Source organism: Hyperolius riggenbachi, chromosome 4 (assembly GCF_040937935.1).
Source record: "Hyperolius riggenbachi isolate aHypRig1 chromosome 4, aHypRig1.pri, whole genome shotgun sequence".
In the NCBI taxonomy this organism is placed as follows: Eukaryota; Metazoa; Chordata; class Amphibia; order Anura; family Hyperoliidae; genus Hyperolius; species Hyperolius riggenbachi.
Window position 1 is genome coordinate 171,649,292 of NC_090649.1, and position 21,552 is coordinate 171,670,843.

The following is a 21,552-nucleotide window of genomic DNA, read 5'->3' on the forward strand; positions in this document are numbered from 1 at the left end:
AATGATCTGAACCACTGGAGGACTGATCCACTGATGCCACAGTACTCCTGCAGTCTGTTAAGCAGGATTTCATGGTCAACTGTATCAAAAGCCGCTGAGAGATCCAACAGGATTAGGATGGAGCATTCCCCTCTGTCCCTTGCCATGAGCAGATCGTTGCAGACTTGGATGAGGGCTGTTTCACACTGCAGCTGTGGTGTTTCTTAAAGCCAGATTGTAGAGGGTCCAGGATGTTGTTTACTGACAGCCAGGTTTCAAGTTGCAGATAGACAGCGTTTTCAATAACTTTACCTAAGAAGGGGAGGTTGGAGACAGGTCTGTAGCTGCTCATAGCATCTGGATCCATGGAAGGTTTTTTAAGAAGGGGCTTGATGATTCCTTCTTTTAGAGAGGTAGGAAACATCCCTGCTTGTAGAGAGCAATATACTATTTTGTGAAATGCTGGACCAAGCAGGTCAGGGCATTTCAGCATATGTTTAGTTGGTCCAGGGTCCAGGTCGCAGGTTGTCTGGCGGAGGCGACGGAGGATGTCTGAGATCTCTTCCTCACTAATACTTTTGAAGTCAGTCCAGGGTGTTAGGTTGTTTTTGCAGCTATTTCCAGGAGTTGCATGAGTCTTGGGTGCTGTGGCTTGAATGAGAGACCGAATGGAGGATACTTTGTCAGCAAAGTAGCACGCAAATTTCTCACATAGCTCCTTTGAGGGAGTTATAGTAGGTTTTAGACAGGATGGATTACATAGTCTATCAACTGTGCGGAATAGTTGGGCTGGTCTGTTGGCGGCCTTTGCGATCTCCTGTGATAGGTGGAAGGATTTTTTCTTGGTGATCGCATTTTGGTAGTTTTCCAGGTGAGAGACAAGGCTGTGTTTATCTTTTGAATTCTGGGATTTTCGCCACTTCCTTTCTAGTCTGCGCACTTCTTTCTTCATGTCCTTTAGTGAGCTGTCAAACCTTCTCTTTTGAGAACTAAGGTTATACAGGTGGCAGCCATTAGCAATTCCTCCATTGCCGGACACCACCTATTCCATCAGTTTGCCGGCAACTGTCCCGGCAATATGAAAGGAAGGGATGGGTTCCTCCAATAAATGTAAAATATTTTATATTTGTCATCATGCAGCTGAAAAAAGGCTGCTACAGTATTTATTATTATAATTTAGAAAATAGATTTTATTTCTGAAATCTTGTATTTTTAATTTGGGTCCACTTTAAATCAGATTGATGGGATTGATCCAAAAATTGCACTGATTTCATTAATCTGATAAGATTGGTTAGGAGATTTTTGTCCGTTAGTGCTCCCAAACTATAATCCTCTGATCATTCATACGAATTATTGTTCACAAACTTGTATTGTTAGTGGTCCTGGGACCCACTAGCAGCACATTCTAAGTCCTTGTGTTTGTAAAGCTCTTGCTAATGTAATGCTATGGGGATTTTTTTTTAAATCACATCCTTGAAGTGGGATTACAACCACAGCATTTCATCAGCAAGTGGGCCCTAGAGCTTAGTCTGATTTACAGTGCAGATGCACCCAACAGCCTGCACTGTGCTAAGTATATACAGTATGTAACTGAATTGGGTCATCCACACATTCATTTGAGGATGGCAGTTGACAGGCACTTAAAGCACCACTATCGAAAAAAATCGTAAAATTTAAAATACATGTAAATACATACAAATAAGAAGCAAGTTTCTGCCAAAATAAAATGTGCCATAAATTACTTTTTTCCTATATTGCTGTCACTTACAGTATGTAGTTGAAATCTGACAGAACCAACAGGTTTTGGACTAGCCCATCTCCTCATGGGGGGTCTTAGAGTTTTCTTTATTTTCAAAAACACTTAGTGAATATCAGTTGCTCCATGAAAATGCCAAAAAAGCATGCAGAAAACAGGGAGGCTGGCCCACATCTTTGTATAAATCCTTTTCAGGGAATGTCTTTAAAAGGAATAAAGGCCACGCTGAGAATCCCCCATGAAGAGATGGGCTAGTCAAAAACCTGTCAGTTCTGTCAGATTTCTACTACCTACTTTAAGTGACAGCAACATAGGAGAAAAGTAATTTATGGCTCATTTTAATCTGGAAGAAATTTACTATTTGTATATGTTTACATGTATTTTACATTTTTTGTTATAGTGGTCCTTTAACAATATCATACACGGCTGAAATCCATGTACGCAGCATCTGGCAGGTAGATGTTGCCCGCTCTAAAAGTTTTGTTATTGCAGTGGTGTTTAACCTATTTTGGTTCCTGGACGTAGTTTCTACGTCCAGGAACCATGCGCGCTACCGCGGCCGATCGTGCGCGTGCACGCGCACTCCCGGCCGCGGATTCGGTAGCCAAGGAATCAATGTATCGGGCTATGGAGCCTGATCACTGATTCCTCTCCCCCGCTGAAAAAGCGACAGCTTCTCTCGGAAGCTGTGCTTTTTCTGGCTGTCTCCTTCCCGATGTGTCACTCTAAGCGTGTGCTACGCTTAGAGTGACGTCATGTAAACAAACTCATGGCCGCCATCTTGTGGCCAAAAAGTAATACTACACCTGAAAAAAAAAATATAAGAATTAACACACATTTACATTATAAATCTATTGTTTACCTCCCACCCTCCCAAAAGTACCCAAATAAAATGTTTACTATAAAAAAAAAACAACAACATTACAATAAAAAAAAAACAACATGTAAATATTTACCTAAGGGTCTAAACTTTTTAAATATCAATGTAAAGATGAAATATTTCTATATTTTTTTTAATTTTAAACATGTAAATAGTGATAGATGCAAAATGGAAAAATGCACCTTTATTTCCAAATAAAATATTGTCGCCATACATTGTGATAGGGACATAATTTTAACGGTGTAATAACCGGGACATATGGGCAAATACAATACGTGAGTTTTAATTATGGAGGCATGTATTATTTTAAAACTATAATGGCTGAAAACTGAGAAATAATGAATTTTTCAATTTTTTTCTTATTCTTCCTGTTAAAATGCATTTACAGTAAAGTGGCTCTTAGCAAAATGTACCCCCCAAAGAAAGCCTAATTGGTGGTGGAAAAAACAAGATATAGATCAGTGCATTGTGATAAGTAGTGATAAAGTTATAGGCTAATGAATGGGAGGTGAACATTTCTTACGTGAAAACGACGGAACGCGAAAGGGTTAAGAAACACAGTACTACACACATAACTGTCTCCTGCCACCCACAAAAGCACTGAGACTGGTCTACTATCTGGTAGCTGTTTTATTGTACCAGCAATGCAATATTTTCAGTAACTTTAACTAAAGCTGTAACTTTAAGGTGATAAGGTGATAACACATGAGTTTAGCACTATATGTACATGCTGTATCTCTTTCGTGGATCTTGCAGGTCTGGTGTGGACTTAATGGGATTCGGTGATCAAATGTGCACGGCTGTGTTGTAAAGCAGCAGACAGTATGTGCTGCATCCAAAGACGTAAGATTGTTACCTCATATAGACAAATTCACCAACATCAGACTGCAGCTATTTTGTGTTTAGGCATTAGTAAAGCTCTATGCGGCCCACAGTATTCTTACTGCTGCTAAACTCTCACGTGTTAATTGTATTGATTTGCTTGATGAATCCTGTGCAACACCTTATCTCTTGTATCTGGCAGTAAGCCTATATTGGTGGGGACTGAAAACAACACAACATGCCCCTCCTGCATTTACACTTGGAGAGTAAAAGGTGTTCTCAGACCACTGTACAGTTAAGCTTGTGTGAAAAACACAAGAGGCCTTTTGAGGACAACTACTATACATTAAACACATGCAGGAACATGCATGACCAGTGCAGCCACATGGCAGATTTAGTCATGGGGAGATGGCAGATGGAGGGCGAAATAACCTACTTATTCTGAGGGTGTTTTTTTGACGGACTCACCGCAGCTATAACGTGTGGTGCAAATTGTTGGGTGCTGTGCGATCATTCCAAGTTTGCCTCAGGCACCAAAAAGTCTAGAAGCGGCCCTGGATGGGTTCACAGGACAGAGCAGCAGCAGAGACTTCTAAAAAGGGCCTGTTTCCACTACACGCAGATTGGATGCAGAATGGATGCAGAAGAACTGACTCCAATGAATGCCTATGGGAAAATCTGCATCAGAAAAATCGCTTTTAGTGGAAACAGGCCCATAGGCATTCATTGGAGTCAGTTTTCTGCATCCATCCTGCATCCAATCTGCGTGTAGTGGAAACAGGTCCAAAATCTGACTGATTGAAAACAGCTATTGCATTCTTCTTTTGAGGGTTGCTTGCACTGTATTAAACATAAGATTACATAGTGACAGGACATGTAGGTATGCATAAAGCCAGAACACATCAACATTTTAAATATAAATTCCTGTAAAAAAATGCTATATAGAACCAACACCTAATATAAGACATCATGAATTAGTGACGTGCAAGTTAGATTTTTTTGCATGAAAAGGTTGGGTGCCAATTTCAGCTGGATAAAATGGCTTATTTTTCATAATTACTCATTATCCATGAAATGAAAATTGTCCAAGAGAAGAAAAACAGCTCATTTAAGACATGCTCAAAAGCTAATATGATGTAACCAGGAGAAGAGGAGACGGAGAAAAAGAAGATATTCACTTTTAAAATTAATAGTATGTGATCAAATGCAGCCTAGCAACCACAGCAATTTCCAGAAAGTACATTTAGGAATTATGCCTGCTCGGTCGTGCATCTATCCTCCTGGTCTCTGACCCATTTAAAGTCAAATTTTACTCTTGTAATACAAAGTGATCTGGGCACATTTTAACTAAATTAGCAGGGAACCATAATAAATGTCACACATTTTTAGTAGCATTAGCTTAGTGGTGCCTTCTACGTTAATGCCCATTCCTGACAAACCGTTAAACCACTGCAGTGCTTATAGACCTATACGACTTTATAATGAGAGGAAATTGTGCAGCCATGATGTTCAGCTAACAAATCTGCAAAAATGCATACTTTAAAAGCTAACAGATAAGGATGTACTATGGGATAGGTGGGCCTTTATATCATTTCAGATCATATGATTTATTTTTACACAGGCCTCAAACTCTCAGAACATTGTGCTCTGCAGTTGAGTAGACAGGATAAGCTACAGTGGTGACACAAATCGAAAGTTTTCCCTTACAGATGAGTCCATCTTTATTAATAAAACCCTGAGTTTCTACATATCTGCAGTAAAAGTCCAATTTCAGGCAGAAGCAATATTATGTACGTACCTGGGGCTTCCTCCAGCCGACCGTAGGCCGTGAGGTCCCCCGGCATCCTCCTGGTTCCTCTCCCGACCCCGCTGGTGGCTCCGTTAATAGGCAACCTCCGTCTGAAGTACCCAGTACGATTCTCCGCCATGCACGTTACACATCATCATGCCGTCCGCTAATCATCATCACGCCGGCGGACTGAGGAGGTGGTCCTTTGAACCACGCCACACATGGAGTGTCCTGTGTGCCTCCCTCTGCCCTTACTTCATGGCTACCTGTATACCCAGTCCTGGGCTAAGTATTTATATACCCTTGTTCCTCCACAGTCAAGCCAGCACCATCTGTAGTATTATAGCACTTTATTAGTTTAAAATAGCATGACAAGCATCTTCCACAGCGACAGCAAAATGTGTCGCAAAATCTAACTGATATAATAGTGTACAAGTGATTAGGGAGGCCGGCTGGTATCTTGCTATTTTGGCAGTTAAACTGCTGTTCAGGAAATGCTGTTGAAAACAAAGAAAGCCCTGAGAATCCCCCTTAAAAAGATGGACTGGCCCAAAACCTGTCATCTGTCACATTTTTTAACTGCCTACTTTTTTCACGAAAGAACCCCTTTAATTGTAAAGTCCAATGCGTCGTGGGGTAGTGGATAAACCTCGGGGTGCGATCAGGCCACCTTAGTATACTTGGCTGCTCCCTAATGTAAGCCACTGAAAAGATAAAACAAAGAGGAAGGGGCGCTCAGAGATTCCATTCAAACTAGTCGGTCTTCCCAACAGTCAGGTCTCACCTGGATCAAAAGCGGCTAGCACAGCGTACTTAGCCACGATACGCCTCTGTCCCACTTACAGCCGGGGACCGGGCTCCCCACGACCGCCGGCAGGATGTGACGTCAGCGCACCCAGGATCCTCGTCGTGACGGGATACACAGCCACCAGGAAATCCGCTCTGTAAGTGGGACAGAGGCGTATCGTGGCTAAGTACGCTGTGCTAGCCGCTTTTGATCCAGGTGAGACCTAACTGTTGGGAAGACCCACTAGTTTGAATGGAATCTCTGAGCGCCCCTTCCTCTTTGTTTTATCTTAATTAAAATGGCATGTGAGATGTTGGCACTATATAAATCCATAATAATAATAATAGCAATAGATTTTGGACTTCTTATTCTACATAAACATGTTCTTTATTTGCCTGGACTTTGGGCTTTAATGCCCAAATCAGCCTACATGTTATTCATTCCAGCCCTTCCACTAAACCATTGGTAATATAACATTAAAATCCTTAAAAATCTAATTATTTAAGCAAGTGTACTTATGTCATGATCGCTTCTGCAGCATGTACTGCTGGCTGCAGAGGTACTGCAGCCAAGCAATTCTAATTCCTTTACATGCATTTGCTAGCATAGTTCTGCATGCATTGCTTGTGATAGTCTGTCAGCTAGGGAATGGTAATCAAGCCAGCTCAGGAATGACTGATTACCATTCACTTGTGTGGAGATTTGCTTCTCAGCTCTCATTGGATGACTACAGTATAAAGGTTTGCTTCCTGCAAGCGTGCTCCGCCCATCGTTTCAGCTTCAACTGGGTCATTTGATACTGTGAAACATATTCCTTGTCTTGTTACGTTCTAGTTCAGTTATTCTGTGGAGCTATGTTATATATTTCCCACAGGGACATATATACGTACTCCTTCTAGTATAGAGATTTTGTATTACCTAGCCTTGTTCGCTGTATTGTTCCTGATTCTAGCCAGTGTTCCTTGCTTAGGTTATATATTGGTTCATAGCCAATATATACATATTCTAGTCAGCGTTTGTTATTTTCCTTCTATTTGTGCTACGGTGATATATCAGTGCCGCTGACATACACGTACTCGAACTGTTGATATTCTGTGTTTAGCTAGTCAGTTTTTAGCATGTTTCGGTAGGTTGCGCTTAGCGTGATCACCCGTGCTTAGCTAGCCTAGTCCTGCCCTTGTGAGGTAATCATTTCTGCGGTTGCTATTGGCTACCTCACTCCAGTCTGTCCTGTATCTGTCTTTATGTTTGTTATTGCAGGAGCAGCACAATATTGCAAATATCGCACTGTGCTGCCATTGCGTATTATCGGAAGCCCAGAGCTGCAGTCGCTCTGGGCAGCCTGTGTAGCCTCTTCCATTATTCAGATCTTAGCTTTATTGTACTGGGTGGTCAGACAGTATGCCTCCCCAGCATTACAACTTACATGCTCAGCAAGGTAAATGCATGTAGATATACAATGGCCTCAATTCACTAAGATCAAGCTGGAGATAATAAGGCAAGAGAAAACTTACCTCCACACAGTGAGAGAGTTATTTTATCTCTTCATTCCTTAAGTTACCTCTTCTGTAATTAATTTACCTCCTCTGTAGTTATTTTCACACGCAGTTAATAAACAGCCTGTCTTTAACTCTGGAGTTATTTTAAGGATTGAAGAGTTAACTTTAGGTTTGCCTGAGGTAAAATGTTTCCTGAATACGACATGCCCCATCACCATGGTGATCACTCTGGAAACATTATTAACTCCCTTGCCATTCCAATTCTGACGGCAAGGGGGCGGCGCAGCACTTTAAAATTTTTTATTTTTTTTTTAAATCATGTAGCGAGCCCAGGGCTCGCTACATGATAGCCGCTGACAAGCGGCATCCCCCTACCCACTTCGATCGCCGCCGGCGATCTTTGCAAGCAGGAAATCCCGTTCAGAACGGGATTTCCTGCTGGGCTTCCCCCGTCGTCATGGCAACGGGGCGGGATGGCGTCACCGACGTCATGAACGTTGGGACGTCAGAGGGAATCTTGATCCACCCCTCAGTGCTGCCTGGCACTGATTGGCCAGGCTGCTTAAGGGGTCTGGAGGGTGGGGGGGCGGCGTGGCGGTTAGCGGCGAATCGGGGGCGATCGGAATATGCACGCAGCTAGCAAAGTGCTAGCTGCGTGCAGTAAAAAACTATTTTTTAAATCGGCCCAGCGGGGCCAGAGAAATCCTTCTGCGCAGTTTACCCCGAGCTGAGCTCGGGATAACCGACAAGAAGGATAAAGACAGGAGATAAGCTTAGTGAATTGAGGCCAATGAATGATAAAAGTGGCTTGCCTGCTGTGTTTGCTTTTTCTTGTGTTTTTTTAAAGCAAACCTGACACTAGAACTTCCTCTATGCTCTAAAAAATATGCAACAGCATAATAACCTGTAAAGAAAACAGTTCTTTGTTACAGCTGATACATATCCTGCAATAAATCTGAAGTGTCTAATTCCTGCTTTCAAGGAAGCAGACACAGGGTTAACATCCTGTGTTTACAAATTAGCAACTCTGCCATGGCAGAGGAGATTACTGAGCTGACAAAGCTGAAGAGATCATATTACAGTGGTGATTAGTCACAGATGAGGGGGAATTAGACAGGCTAAACTCTCTAGCATTTGTCTATGCTTTCCTTCTGTCCTGTGAAAGAGTTCAGGTCCACTTTAATTCATGTTTGAAATATCTGATACTTGTGTGCTGCCAGGGAGGACCACCCTGTACCCGAGTTCCTTGGTGTATAAGAGAAATACTGTTGGGTCCCTTTAAACGTTTATCCTACTTCTAACTGTAATTTGTATAAAATATCACAAGGAATCTGCCCGTTTGCTAAGGACAAGAAAAGTGAATATTTTCCTCACCTGAGGCCTTGGATTAGACAAAATGAAATGTTATTTTTTTTCTTAAGAAAAGCTGTACTAGATTAATTGTTAAGCTACTGTAACCTGTTATTTCATGCTCTGTGTACTGTACTTAAGCTTCTAAGCAGTGGAATGTGACACTGCCCTTTGCTTCTTTTCAAACTGTTGTCGGTGGGAAAAAAAAAGAAAAAAGGGAGTTTAAAGAAAAGAAAAAAAAAACAACCCAAAAGATCAAAAATAACAGGATCCACACAAAGAAAAAAAATGCAGGCTTATAATGTTATCACTTATTATATGTATAAATGCTTTAAACGTACAGGAGTTGGACAAAATACTGGAAACACCTAACATTTTGGCATCATAATCTTTGAACATTTTAAGCAATCAAAACTTGACATATGTAAAAAAACAAATTGTGTTTATTATTTTTGTTATTTGATATGCCAGGAACACATACATTGACACACACAATGTTTGTCAATAAAGGTGGACATTGGTCAGTTGCTTCACATGCCACCACAAATGTTGTTTTTGGTTGTGCTTTGTGTACGTTATAATGCAACACAATGCTCCAGTGTAAAACAAGCCTTAAAGAGAATCTGTACTCTAATATTCTTACACTAAAAAGCATACCATTCTATTCCTTATTTTCTCCTGTGCCCCTCTTTGCTGTTTCTGCCACTCTCTGCTGCAATCCTGGCTTGTAATTAACAGTTTTAGGCAGTGTTTACAAACAAACTAACCAGCTTGTGATAGGCTCACATAAACAGAGTGTGTGAGTCATACAGAGTGTGCAGGGGGCCTGCAGAGGGTGTGTATCGCTTCTATCCAATCACAAGCAGCCCTGCACATTCCACACATTCAAGCCTTAGCCCGACAGACACGACAGAGGAAATGAGATAAGATTTATTACAGAGACAGTGCAATTAGGAAAGGCTGCAGTAAGCCAGAGCACATTAGAACAGGCATAGGAACTTATAGGATAGAAGAACTAAGGCTGAAAAATTTACAGAGTCTCTTTAAGGCAGCCATGCACTGGTCGATTGCCACTAGATCGTCCAGCAGATAGATCTCTCTGTGATCTAATATGATCACAGACGGATCAATTGGCTGCCTACACTGCAAACAAATTTTGAATCAAATTCACTATGAAACTGATTCACAATCCGTGGAGCTGCCGACTGCCCCCAGCATACATTACCTGTTCTGCCGGCGCCGTGTCCCCCAGTCTCTGCTGTCTCTTCTCCGCTCTGGGCTCTGGCTTCACTTTACTTCCTGTTGGGGGAAGTTTAAACAGTAGAGGGCGCTCTACTGTTTAAACTTCCCCTGACAGGAAGTGAGTGAAGCCAGCTGGAGCACAGCGCGGAGAAGGGACTGCGGGGTCACGCGCTGGCGGAACAGGTAATGCATTGCCACTAGCATCAGTCGTCAGACATTTGAATGCCGCTATCGACACACTCCCGAATCGCTGGCGATCAAGAAAAATTTTCTGCATGGACATATCGACGGGGTCGATCGACTAGACATAGACTAGTGCATATACAGTATATTTGAGTAAGTATCAGGTTAAGATGAGTTTAACTTCAATTCAACTCCAGTTTGACATCAGGTGATCAGTTTAGGCCAGCATACATGGACCTTTGTCTTCAGATCACATTCAATACAAGTCCAGATTGATCAAATATTAGCTCCAGCTTCCCTTTCAGGAGTAAAGCTGGGAGTCTGGGACATGATGTGCAGGTTAGGTTAACAAAAAGAGAACTGACAAGGTTTTGTCCTTCAAGTAATCATAAAGGGACAATTAAAGAATTAACATCCAACTACTTGAAGACAATTTTGGTGCAAGCTGCAAGCATAAACATGAATATTTCAGTCACTAGATTAGATGAAAACATTGGTGAATATTCAGTAAATATTGATCAACTTTTGTAATGGGTGTAATGAGAACATTGTACTTTACGCAGTTTGAAAGACTTGCGTAATGTGCCTCAGGCAAATGGTGTAATATACGTTGAATGAGCAACATATTTGATGTGTTTTCAACATACGCGAAGCAAATCATGTAATGTGGGTAATGCAAGTGCCTGCTAGTTGTAGCCGTATTTTGCATTGTGGGTGGCTCCTGCATCCACTAATTAACAACCAAATTTCTCCCCACCTCTTTATAAGGGTGCCTATGATGGTGCTCAAACTTCTGCAGTTTATGGGCACCCATATTTCCTGTTTCCTCTGCTCACACCTGATGCAATGTTGAGGGTTCATGGTGATTCCCGTGGTAAATGAATGATATCAGTCAGATATCAAACGGTTACATAATCTAACAATACATAGTAGCCTTAAAAACAATCTGAAGCAATATTTAAAATAAAAAAAACAATACTTATCTAAGGAGGGGGAAGGTTCTGGGTCCTATAGAGCCTTCCCGCTCGTCTCCTCATCCCCTCATTCCCCCACAGGCTCCTCCGCTCAAATTTTCCACCGGGGGAGACTTCGGAAGTCTTTGGTAGCCCAAGTGCTCCTGGAGATGGGCAGCTCCATACTGCGCATTCTCCCGAAGACTTCTGAAGCCCACCCAAAGCAAAAGAGAGCAGTCTCCAACTGATCGGTCAGAGACTGCTAACATGGGAGCCTGCGGGAAAACGCTGGGACCAGGAGAAGACCGAGAAGGCTCTATAGGAGCCAGAGCCTCCCCTCTCCTTAGGCAAGTATTTTTTTTTTTTTAAATATCGCTTCAGATCCCTTTAACACACCATCACAGATTGGTCAGTATTGTTTGCATGGTCTGTCAAATCCCACCATGCTATAGTACTAGAAAGTAGTCTTGTGCTTAAAACAGATTGACTGTGCTGAGGAAATACCTCTACAGGCACTTTTAGCAACCGCTCTATGCATTGCTTCATGAAATTAAGTTAAATAGCGATTTCTAATCTGGAACTTTGATTTGCTCATGGACTACCGGTACTAATCATTTTAATAAGAAAATTGGAAGTAAATAGACTTTCTATATACAATAAGGGATTCAATTTGAACCCCAAACACTACTTAGATTTTTAACTGGCATCTGAAATTGATATTATAACTTTGTTTTCGGCATACAATGATTGATGAATATGGAGTAAATGAATAAAGTAGATTACAGAAAATTAGACCAAAGAAATCACTTTCATATTAACGAGATGCTAATTCTTACAACGTACCTAAAATGGATTTTTAAATGAATCACCACGTCATATCATTGACAACATACATTATACATGTTTTAAAATAAGGAAATAAAAAATATTTATTACTAGAGTGAAACATTGTAAACAGCATTTGAAAGCTTAAATTGATGTCACTAATTTGTAGAAACCCGCGTATTATATTAATATACGTTTTTTTTTTTCATTTGAAAAAGCTGAAATTGCTTTGTGCTAAAGGACAATTAGCAACAAACATTTTATATTAACATTAAAAGATGTCGCCCACCAATAGTTTGCCTGCAGGTATTTGAAGGCTTTCTAACAAAACAATGGTGATATGTGATACAAAATAAAAGTTATACCAAAAACACAGCTTATATGTTTAACTAAGAACAAGCTACTAAAGATGGCCCATACACTAGTTGATGACCACCAGATTGATGACCATCTGTTATGCTGGGTACACACGGTACGATTTTCTATGTGATTTCCTGACCCGATCGTTTTTTCCACTCGATTCTGCGTTCGATTCTCTTATCTTCGCTCATTTTTCTTATCTTTTTTTTCGATTCACTTCTATGAGAAATCGAGTGCAGAATCGATCGGGAGTAATATCAAACATGAGGGATTTTATTAATCGGATCCATCTATCCCACGGAAAATCGTACCGTGTGTACCCAGTATTAAATCCCTCTCTGAATCTGATCAGATGGGTCTAATACCTGCCACATTCTGCACACAGATGTCCAATAGATTTTAACATGAAATCTATTAGTAATCTACCTAACACCACCATCTCCACCTGCCAGTTGTCCATGGACCTCTAAAAAGGTCAGTTCTGACTGATGCTGATAAGGTATGTTATCCCCCACCAACCCAAAACCACCACCACCACCACCACCACCAGAACTATGGTGGGGAAAAGGACATCATAAACTTTGGACGCTGTACCTTTTCTAGGAAGGAAGAGAAAAAGGAAGCACAGCTACACATTCCAAGTTGTGTCGTAAAACTCATCTCAGAATGGATGGGAATAAAGTTTGGAGCCAATCAAACACATTTTTCAGTAGAAATAAATCATAAATCTGTACATCAGTGCTGAAAGAAGAACAAATGAGGGAGAAAGAGGGACAGAGGGATTTGGTTTTCAAAGAGGGACTGTCCCACCAAAAAAGGGACAGTTGGGAGCTATGTGTAATGATAAGCATATGTGCTGATCACAATGGTAATCCAGTTGTGCAGAGCAGCCAGTTGTAATGTGCAGGACACAGATAATAATGACAGCAACATGCTTAGAGAGTGGAGCAATGGGGAGTCAGGACACATGAGCTCACTTGCCTGTAGCAGGGAGACACTGATCTTATCATGTTTAGCAATGCTGCAGCTGCTCCTCCTCCTCCTCTACTCCTGGATGTTTGTCTGTATCTGTTTGTCTGGATGGCTAGTGAAGGGAATGGAAGGGGCAACAGGCAAAAGGCTCTGTGTCACAGAAACACTTTCAAATAACACCGCTCTGCCAGAAGAGAGAGGGGGCGGGTGGCACAGCCGATTAGAGTGCAGGCAGCAGGACTCTGCCGTGTGCTGAATGCACACTTCGTATGTCTGCTGCTGCTATGCTGTGTCCTCAGCCTTGCTTAAAAATGGCTGTGAACCATCAGGGGTTGCAAGAGGGGGGGCACAGCAATCATTGGGGGGAAGGGCCAAGTGCCTCCCCTGGCCCCATTGAAGTGCCGCCAATGCCCTCACCCCTTTATCCTCTGCAGCAATGCTGCAAGCACTCATATGTCTATTTGCAAAAGACAACCTGTGGATATGATGTTAAACACATGCACTCAACTTCTTTGGTCATGCAGATCTCAGATCTCCTTCCACCACTGGGTACCCAATACTGATCCCCAAATATCTTGCTCTACCTGGATCTCCATTCCTCCTGCATAATAAAGTATGCATTGACAGAGATAAACATAATAAAGTATGCCATTCTTAACAAAGTACTCCTGAGCCGGGTTTTTGATTGGAGGCTTTGATTGCAAAAATAATTGCTTATAACCTGCATAAAGGACACACAGAGTTTTACGGTATACTAAATATACCAAAGAAGGCATTCTTAATCACTTAAGTACCAGCGGTCTCTGCCCCCTTAAGGACCAGAGACCGCTGGTACAAGAACGACGGAATCCCGACGAATTGCCGTGCATACCCGCTGCAAGCGCCGTCATCACCGCACGCCGGGATCCTAAGGACATAGACTCTGCCGTCTCTATGATGGCAGAGTAATGTGAGCCGGTCAGGAGCCGATTTTATTGGCTCCTGACGGTGTCTATCAATGTACGCCAATGGGAGCGGCTTACATTGATAGACATGGCCAGGAGCCAACCAATGAAATCGGCTCCTGACTGGCTCACATGGCTCTGCCGTCATAGAGACAGGCAGAGCCTGTGAGCTGCGGCGAGAAACGTCAGGTTTGAGCGGCGTGATCATCGGGGAGCGACGAAAACGGCAAATGCGTACTGCGGACGTTGATTGAAATCTATGCCCTGCCAGCCAGGAGCCCACCAAAACAGGGCATAGATTTCAATCACCTTGGTCCAAAAGTAGTTAATTTAACCCGTAGAAAAACAGAAGGGTTGTATGTCTGTAATTTAATCAAAATACAAGTATCTGCAGGCATATTGAAAGCAAAGTTCTACATCAAAGGTTCAGTGTTTACCATAGTCAGTGCTATATACAATGAATATGTGCATAATAAAGACAGAGACTTAAAAAGTGTGTACACACCCACAGGGACTGAAACATGATCATTTGGGCAAAAGCCTGGTGCCAAGTTCTTTACAAAGGCATCACTAGCCTGTAGGCTAGTGATGCATCCTGTTGCTAAAGAGAAAGGAGGGACAACAGTGTAGTGCAGATGGAGCAGTTTTGAGCAGGATAGGTAAGGAGGAGAGCAATGGGCTCAGATTGTGCTAGGTTGAGACAATCCAGCACTCCAGATCTCTTGGTGACACATCAGGGCAGCTAGATACATGCTAAATACTTAGCAGAGGTGGGCCAATGTGCCACCTCAGCCAACAACCCTCTAGGGTGCATATGGGATTAACCTGCAACCTGTTGATGAAGTAACTTTTTAAATCCCAAGACATCAGGGGAAACGGGAAGTGAGGAACATTTGGGGCCCAGAGTTTTTGTGTACCACACCTAAATTGCAATTTAAGATCTCACTCCACCACTGAGTTTCCCCAACGTACCCCAAAATACCCAATTCCCCCTGGATCTCTCAGAAAACATTAATGGTATCCAGTTTTTCCGTCAAATTACAGAAAGGCGTACAAGGGGCTAGGACAAGCTAGCAAGAATGACATCCTTGCTGGCCACTTTCCTTGTCTGCCAATATTGCTATTAAAACCTAACAATCGACAATCCAAAGTGTTAAGCAAGCAGCATGAAATTACAAATCAATAGAGTCTTATTGTGTTGCATTTTGTTCTGGTTGCGAGTGACCTGTAGTTCTGTGGGAAGGCCTAAAGTATATGTCTGACTATCTGCAAGTTCTAGAGCATTGGTGAGTGCTGTCTGTCAGACAATTGCATTTTTTTACACCCAGTTTTTGTTCTAGCTAGCTCATAGACATATGAAAATGTGTCATATATCAGGTCCTTATTTGCTGTTTTGAGTTATAAAAAAAAGGCGCTGTCTCACTCACTTTGTCTAGTAGCTTACAGCTCCATAAGACCTAAGCTTTGTTTGGAATAAATCTTCATTTTATAACAATAAAGACAGTATAATAAAAAAATACATAAGACATCTTTGAAGTCAAGATAGATGTCACATCATAAAGTTATCCGTTTTGGGGTCGGCTAGGTGATTCTTAACTAGTATTCTGCTATTTTTGAACAAGATGACTATTCAGAGTGGACTCTGGCCTCTGGCTATGTGTGCTTTTAGGAACGATGGTGCCAAACTATGAGTTCCAACCAGATCTGGATTTGCTACATGTTTTAAGCCAATGTTGGTTCTGAAACTGACAGCATGTTTCAATTTGTAACTGCAAGGACGCTTTAACCACAATACTGTTCAAGATTTGTAGTTGAGACGAACACATGAACCTATCCATACAGAGAAAGGCAGTAATAACTAATCTATACCACATCTCAGGATAAGTGCTGAAATGCTCTTTCTGTGTTTCATTCCATCAGAAGGAAAGGTGAGTAATGAAGCGATAAAGTTTTTTCTTTCTTATAAATTGGTGCAGTGACCACTTAGTTTTTCAAAACAATGCAAGTAGCAATCTACTTCTGTCACCTTTTAATCAAAGTTTAAATGGTCCCACAGTACCTTATCCAGCTCTACAATCTTTAAAGCACGTTCATGTATCACATCGTTCCTGACATGTTCTTCTGCTCTGAACAAAGCCACGTAATGTTCATGAGCTTCCATTTCTTCAGCTTGAAAGAGTAACAACCAGGTAGGAATTAGTGAAAAGTCAATGGCATTAACGTCTCATTCAATTGCTTTAGTGAAGTCAATAATAATGCAGGAGAGACATACAAACCTGTCAAATCGCTGGATGCATCCAGTTCATTCTCAGCATCAGTGGAGGCATGCATCTCGTTATCTAGTCGTTTACGTGGGAACTGATTAACCGGAGTTCTGAAAAAAGACAAATATTTCATTTAATTGAGACAAGGATTTGGCAAACTTCTAAGTGCTCTTACTAAGCTACATTTTCTGGGCAGGGGGTTTAAAGCATCTTGCGCCATAAATCTGAAAACATCTTGTCCCATAACTCTGCAAGTTTCTGGGCTGCCTCGTTTGAAACAGAAAAACGTATTTTTAGAAAGCTTCTATAAGCATTGTAGTGTGAAGTTGATTTCTGTTATTGCTCCCCACATTCTATAGCAACTAGAGACTAACCAGGTCAATGTGAAATAACACTAACCAGGTCAATGTGAAATAACACCACTTCCCACGCAGTTCAACCTAGTGAAATTATCACACTTTGCAGTCAAAGATAAAGAAGAAATAATACTTCCGCTAAAAGCTAATAATAATAAAGAAGGTATAACTAAGAATAATGAAGAAGAAAAACGGTACAGCGAAAGCTTGATATTATAGCAATGTATTAAAACGAAACACATATATAAAGAGCCGCGGCACAGTGGTGCAGTGGATAGCACTAAAATTTTGCAGTGTTACGGTCTCAGGCTTAAAGGACAACTGAAGTGAGAATAATATGGAGGCTGCCATATTTATCTCCTTTTATACAATGCCAGTTGCCTGACAGCCCTGCTTATCTATTTGGCTGCAGTAATGTCTGAATCACACCAGAAACAAGCATGCAGATAATCTTGTCAGATCTGACAATGATGTCAGAAACACCTGATATGCTGCATGCTTGTTCAGTTAATCTCCTCACAGACCTTAGTTAGCAGGCCGGCCACTAAAGATAGTGCAGACTGCGCCTGAAATTGACCACTCTCCCACTCGCTGTTCTTACAAAATAAAAGCTTGATTTATTTGCACATCAAGAAATCATAGTTTTTACCAATCCAGGATTTCGGCCTCAGCCTTTGTCAGACCTCCTAAATGAGGTCTGTGAGGAGATTGATTTGGTGAAGCAGACAGTGGCAAAGACCCAAGTGAGAGCTGCACGGCGCAACTTCTGGTGGACTGCAGGTCAGGTGACCAAGCTGAGGACTGGGACAACTTTGGACTTCCATCAGGGCCGGTGCTCCAACGTTTTGTCCTACATTGTCGAAATGTCCTACGCTCATGACAGAATGATGGAGAACTCCATCGAGGTGACCTACAAAACAAAATAACCTACTATGGAATTAGGGTGATTGAATATGTGTTTCACTATATGTTATTGCTAATAAAGTAATAATGGAAATAGGTATGAAAATGTAGCAGATATAGTTGATTCATCTGTGCTCAGGGCGGCTGCACGACCCCTAGAAAGGGGCCAGCTCATTGGGACACACTTTCTGCTGCACTCCCTCCAGCCACAGGCTTACTCCGCACACCCGTAGGGTAAACCGATGAGGGGAAATGAGAAAACCTAAATGCGCATGTGCAGAGTGGGTGTGGAAAGTACTGAGCACGCGCAGAAGGGAATGTAGGCAAAATCGACGCGTAGGTCAAAACGTCGGAGCACCGGCCCTAGACTTTTTGCCGCCTGAGGCAAATTTTGAGAAAATTATTGCTGCCCCCCCTCCCCCCCGCGGGGAGGGGGGGCCGCCGCCGAGCTGGAGGGGTAGCGGGCAGGACGGGGGTATTGGGCCTAGCCTGGGTCCCCCGTCCTCCGCTACCCTCCAGCCTTAAATAGATCAGAAGCGCTACTCGTAAGAGGCAGTGGGCGGGGAGCACTCACCTCTTCCTCGCTCGATCCAGCGTGCGCTCCACTGACGTCACTTCCTGCAACGCCGTCCACTTACAATACAGTGGGCGGCGTTGCAGGAAGTGACGTCAGTGGAGCACACGCTGGGTCGAGGAAGAGGTGAGTCCTCCCCGCCCACTGCCTCTTACGAGTAGCGCTTCTGATCTATTTAAGGCTGGAGGGGAGCGGAGGACCGGGACCCAGGCGAGGGAGGGGGGGTCCGACCCCCCTCCCCGCCGCTAGGCCCAATACCCCCGTCCTGCCCGCTACCCCTCCAGCTCGGCAGCCGGCTCACCGCACCCACCGACGGGCGGATGCCGCCCCTAGAAATGTGCCGCCTGAGGCAAAAGTTTCACCCCGCCTCATAAGCGGGCCGGCCCTGGGGGGCAGAAGTTATTGATCTAGCAGTGCATGTGGGGAGGTGGGGAGACCGCTGGGTATAATTGCACATTGCAGTTGAGCCGCTTGGTTCTGTTGATACCACTGCCGAGTGGATTGGTTTATGCTAGTGACTGCACGATTTGAATACAAAGTGGCCCCATGCTCCCATCCAGTGACTGACTAAGCATTACCTTGTACTCATACTGGGCTGTGTGATCTGTTTTTTCTTGAATTCCAGTACTATCTTATTGCTGTATGTCACCCCTAAATATTGTCTGTAACTTGAACTAATGTCCAACGCTGCATAATATGTTGGCACTTTATAAATACAATAAATAAATAAATAATGTTCTCCTGAATTGAACATTAGGTACTGTATTGCAGCCAGGGCCAGATTTACCATAAGGCACTGTAGGCACGTGCCTACAGGCGCTTGCTGATTGAAGGGCGGCTCACTCCCCTCCCCGAGCACCTCCCTAACTCCTTCTCTATGCAGAGTCCTGACGAGAGTGTAAATGAGAGGTTAATCACCCAGCTCTCGGCATTCCACTGACGAGATCTCCCTTCAGTCAGGGGCACCTCTAGCTTCTTAATATTGAGGGTACCTTTGGCTACCTAATACTAAGGGGCACATGTAGGTACCTGTGATGGGAACTGAAGTAAGGGAGCAGTGACAGCTGGAACAACCAGCACCCTTGCGGTGCAGTTTGATTTGGGTCTGTATGTTCATGGAGGGTGAAGTCTAAGGCGCCAGGACATCTGTGCCTATAGGCTCCTGTAAGGTAAATCCAGGCCTGTTTACAGCGCTGGGAGATATCCATTGCAACTAATCCTTTTCCCTGAGTCTAGGGACGGACTCAGATTTCCCAGCTGCTGCATCCAACACTACGCAGCTGCAATCCATCGCGTATAAATGCTAGATTACTATTTATAATTGTTTTGGGTGAAAAATGAACAATGATCACTGTACAGACATGCTGCTTAAATGTTTTTTTGTTTAGCAGACTAATCCATTCTATGGAGAGGGGATGAGATAGATGAGAATGAAGCACCCAGCTGTCACAGCTAAATTAGAGGTTGCCCAAGAATTATACAGCATTATGGCTTGCTGCTGAATGTAAGGCAAAGGATGATGGAAGACACCTGAGGCAAATCACAACCAATCATCTTGGATGAGCAACCACCTAGAAAGATGGACGCTTCCTTACTGCACAGGCAGAGCTTTAAAAATAAAATTACACCTAGACTGGTAACACTTTCTATTTTTCGAAAAAAAAAAAAAAAAATGGGGTTGCTGCTACACAAATTAAATACAAATATGGGTACTTATCCGTTAGCCGGGCGCATCCGGCAGGTGGCGCTGTTGTATCGAATTTCAATGCGCTGGGTTGTATCTAATTCCATTCATACTTCAACGTAGTACTGTGTGAATGGAAGCGCCGCAGGTGGCGCTAATTACATTGATACGTTGATAACAATACAGTGTTAATGGCAAGGAATACATTGTATTTGAAGTGGCCGGCACTGGCACTTAATGGAATTCAAATGAAGGAGGCGGCAATGTAACAGATGAAGCCGCCGCCTTCGTCTGTTCTTCTTCTCCCCCTTTGCCCTCTCACAACTATACAACCCTGCCAGCTGGGGGGGGGGGCACACCTGTCCCCCCCCACAGTCGTTAGTCGCAAGGAAACAAGCAGGATTCCCTGCCGCGACGAACGACTCTGGGGGGAGACGCATGTCCCCGCAGGCTGCCAGCATTGTAGAAGCGAGAGGAGGGCAAAGGGGGAGAAGAAGAACAGAGGAAGGCGGCGGCTTCATCTGTTACATTGCCGCCGCCTTCATTTGAATTCCATGTAAAAGTGCCAGCCACTTCAAATACAATGTATTCCTTGCCATTAACACTGTATTGTTATCAACGTATCAATGTAATTAGCGCCACCTGCGGCGCTTCCATTCACACAGTACTACGTTGAAGTATGAATGGAATTAGATACAACCCAGCGCATCGAAATTCGCTACAACAGCGCCACCTGCCGGATGCGCCCAGCTAACGGATAAGTACCCAAATATGTTAAACACATACAGTATATAGACTATACACACTCCTTTCAAATTTGCCTGATCCATCTGTTTGTTTGTTTTTTCGGGTTTTTTTTTTTACATTTTCTTCACATTTCATTCTCTATACCTTTTTATTAATATAGTTCACCTGGGTTTCTGCACATAAGCAGCCTTGACCTGTCATGTGCCCATTCAACTGTCAAGCAATACAAGATAATAATTCACAACAAGGCAGAATGAAGGGTTACAGTGTGTGCTTGGAGTATATTTTTTACTGAATTTTATGAGTTCATTATTTAAAGTCCACTAATAACTCCACATGTATGTTTCTGCTTGTATGAGCAAATCCCTTTATCTGCCATCTTTACATTACATACAGTATTGTTTGGGACCAGGATTTCATGCTTGTTGCTTAACTTATTATGTGCCTGGTTGAGTTTTACTATCAGTATAATCCATATGTGTATAGAAAAAAAAAGACAGCAGTAAGTTTGGACATTGTGCCAATGCAGGCAGAAATCAAGACAGACAAAAGCAGTGTGAAAATAACATGATTTTCTTACACATATAAGTTAAGCTGGTGATTTTTTCACTAATCTGACGGTTTTCTTATATGTTAAATACTAAGAAATACTTTCTGTGTGATGCCTCTTTTACCTATATTGT

At 42.7% G+C, this 21,552-nt stretch overlaps 1 protein-coding gene across 6 annotated transcripts in view; it reads right to left on the reverse strand.

The window, feature by feature from the left end:
• The window catches only part of ZBBX (zinc finger B-box domain containing), a 291,614-nt gene that overhangs the window by 133,239 nt on the left and 136,823 nt on the right, over positions 1-21,552 (reverse strand). For all 6 annotated transcript variants that reach the window (XM_068280953.1, XM_068280952.1, XM_068280949.1 and 3 more), the window contains 2 exons: positions 16,618-16,715; positions 16,401-16,510 (listed from right to left, as the gene is read on the reverse strand). In XM_068280953.1, coding sequence (XP_068137054.1) covers positions 16,401-16,510; positions 16,618-16,715 — 208 coding nt within the window. The remainder of the gene's footprint in view (positions 1-16,400; positions 16,511-16,617; positions 16,716-21,552) is intronic.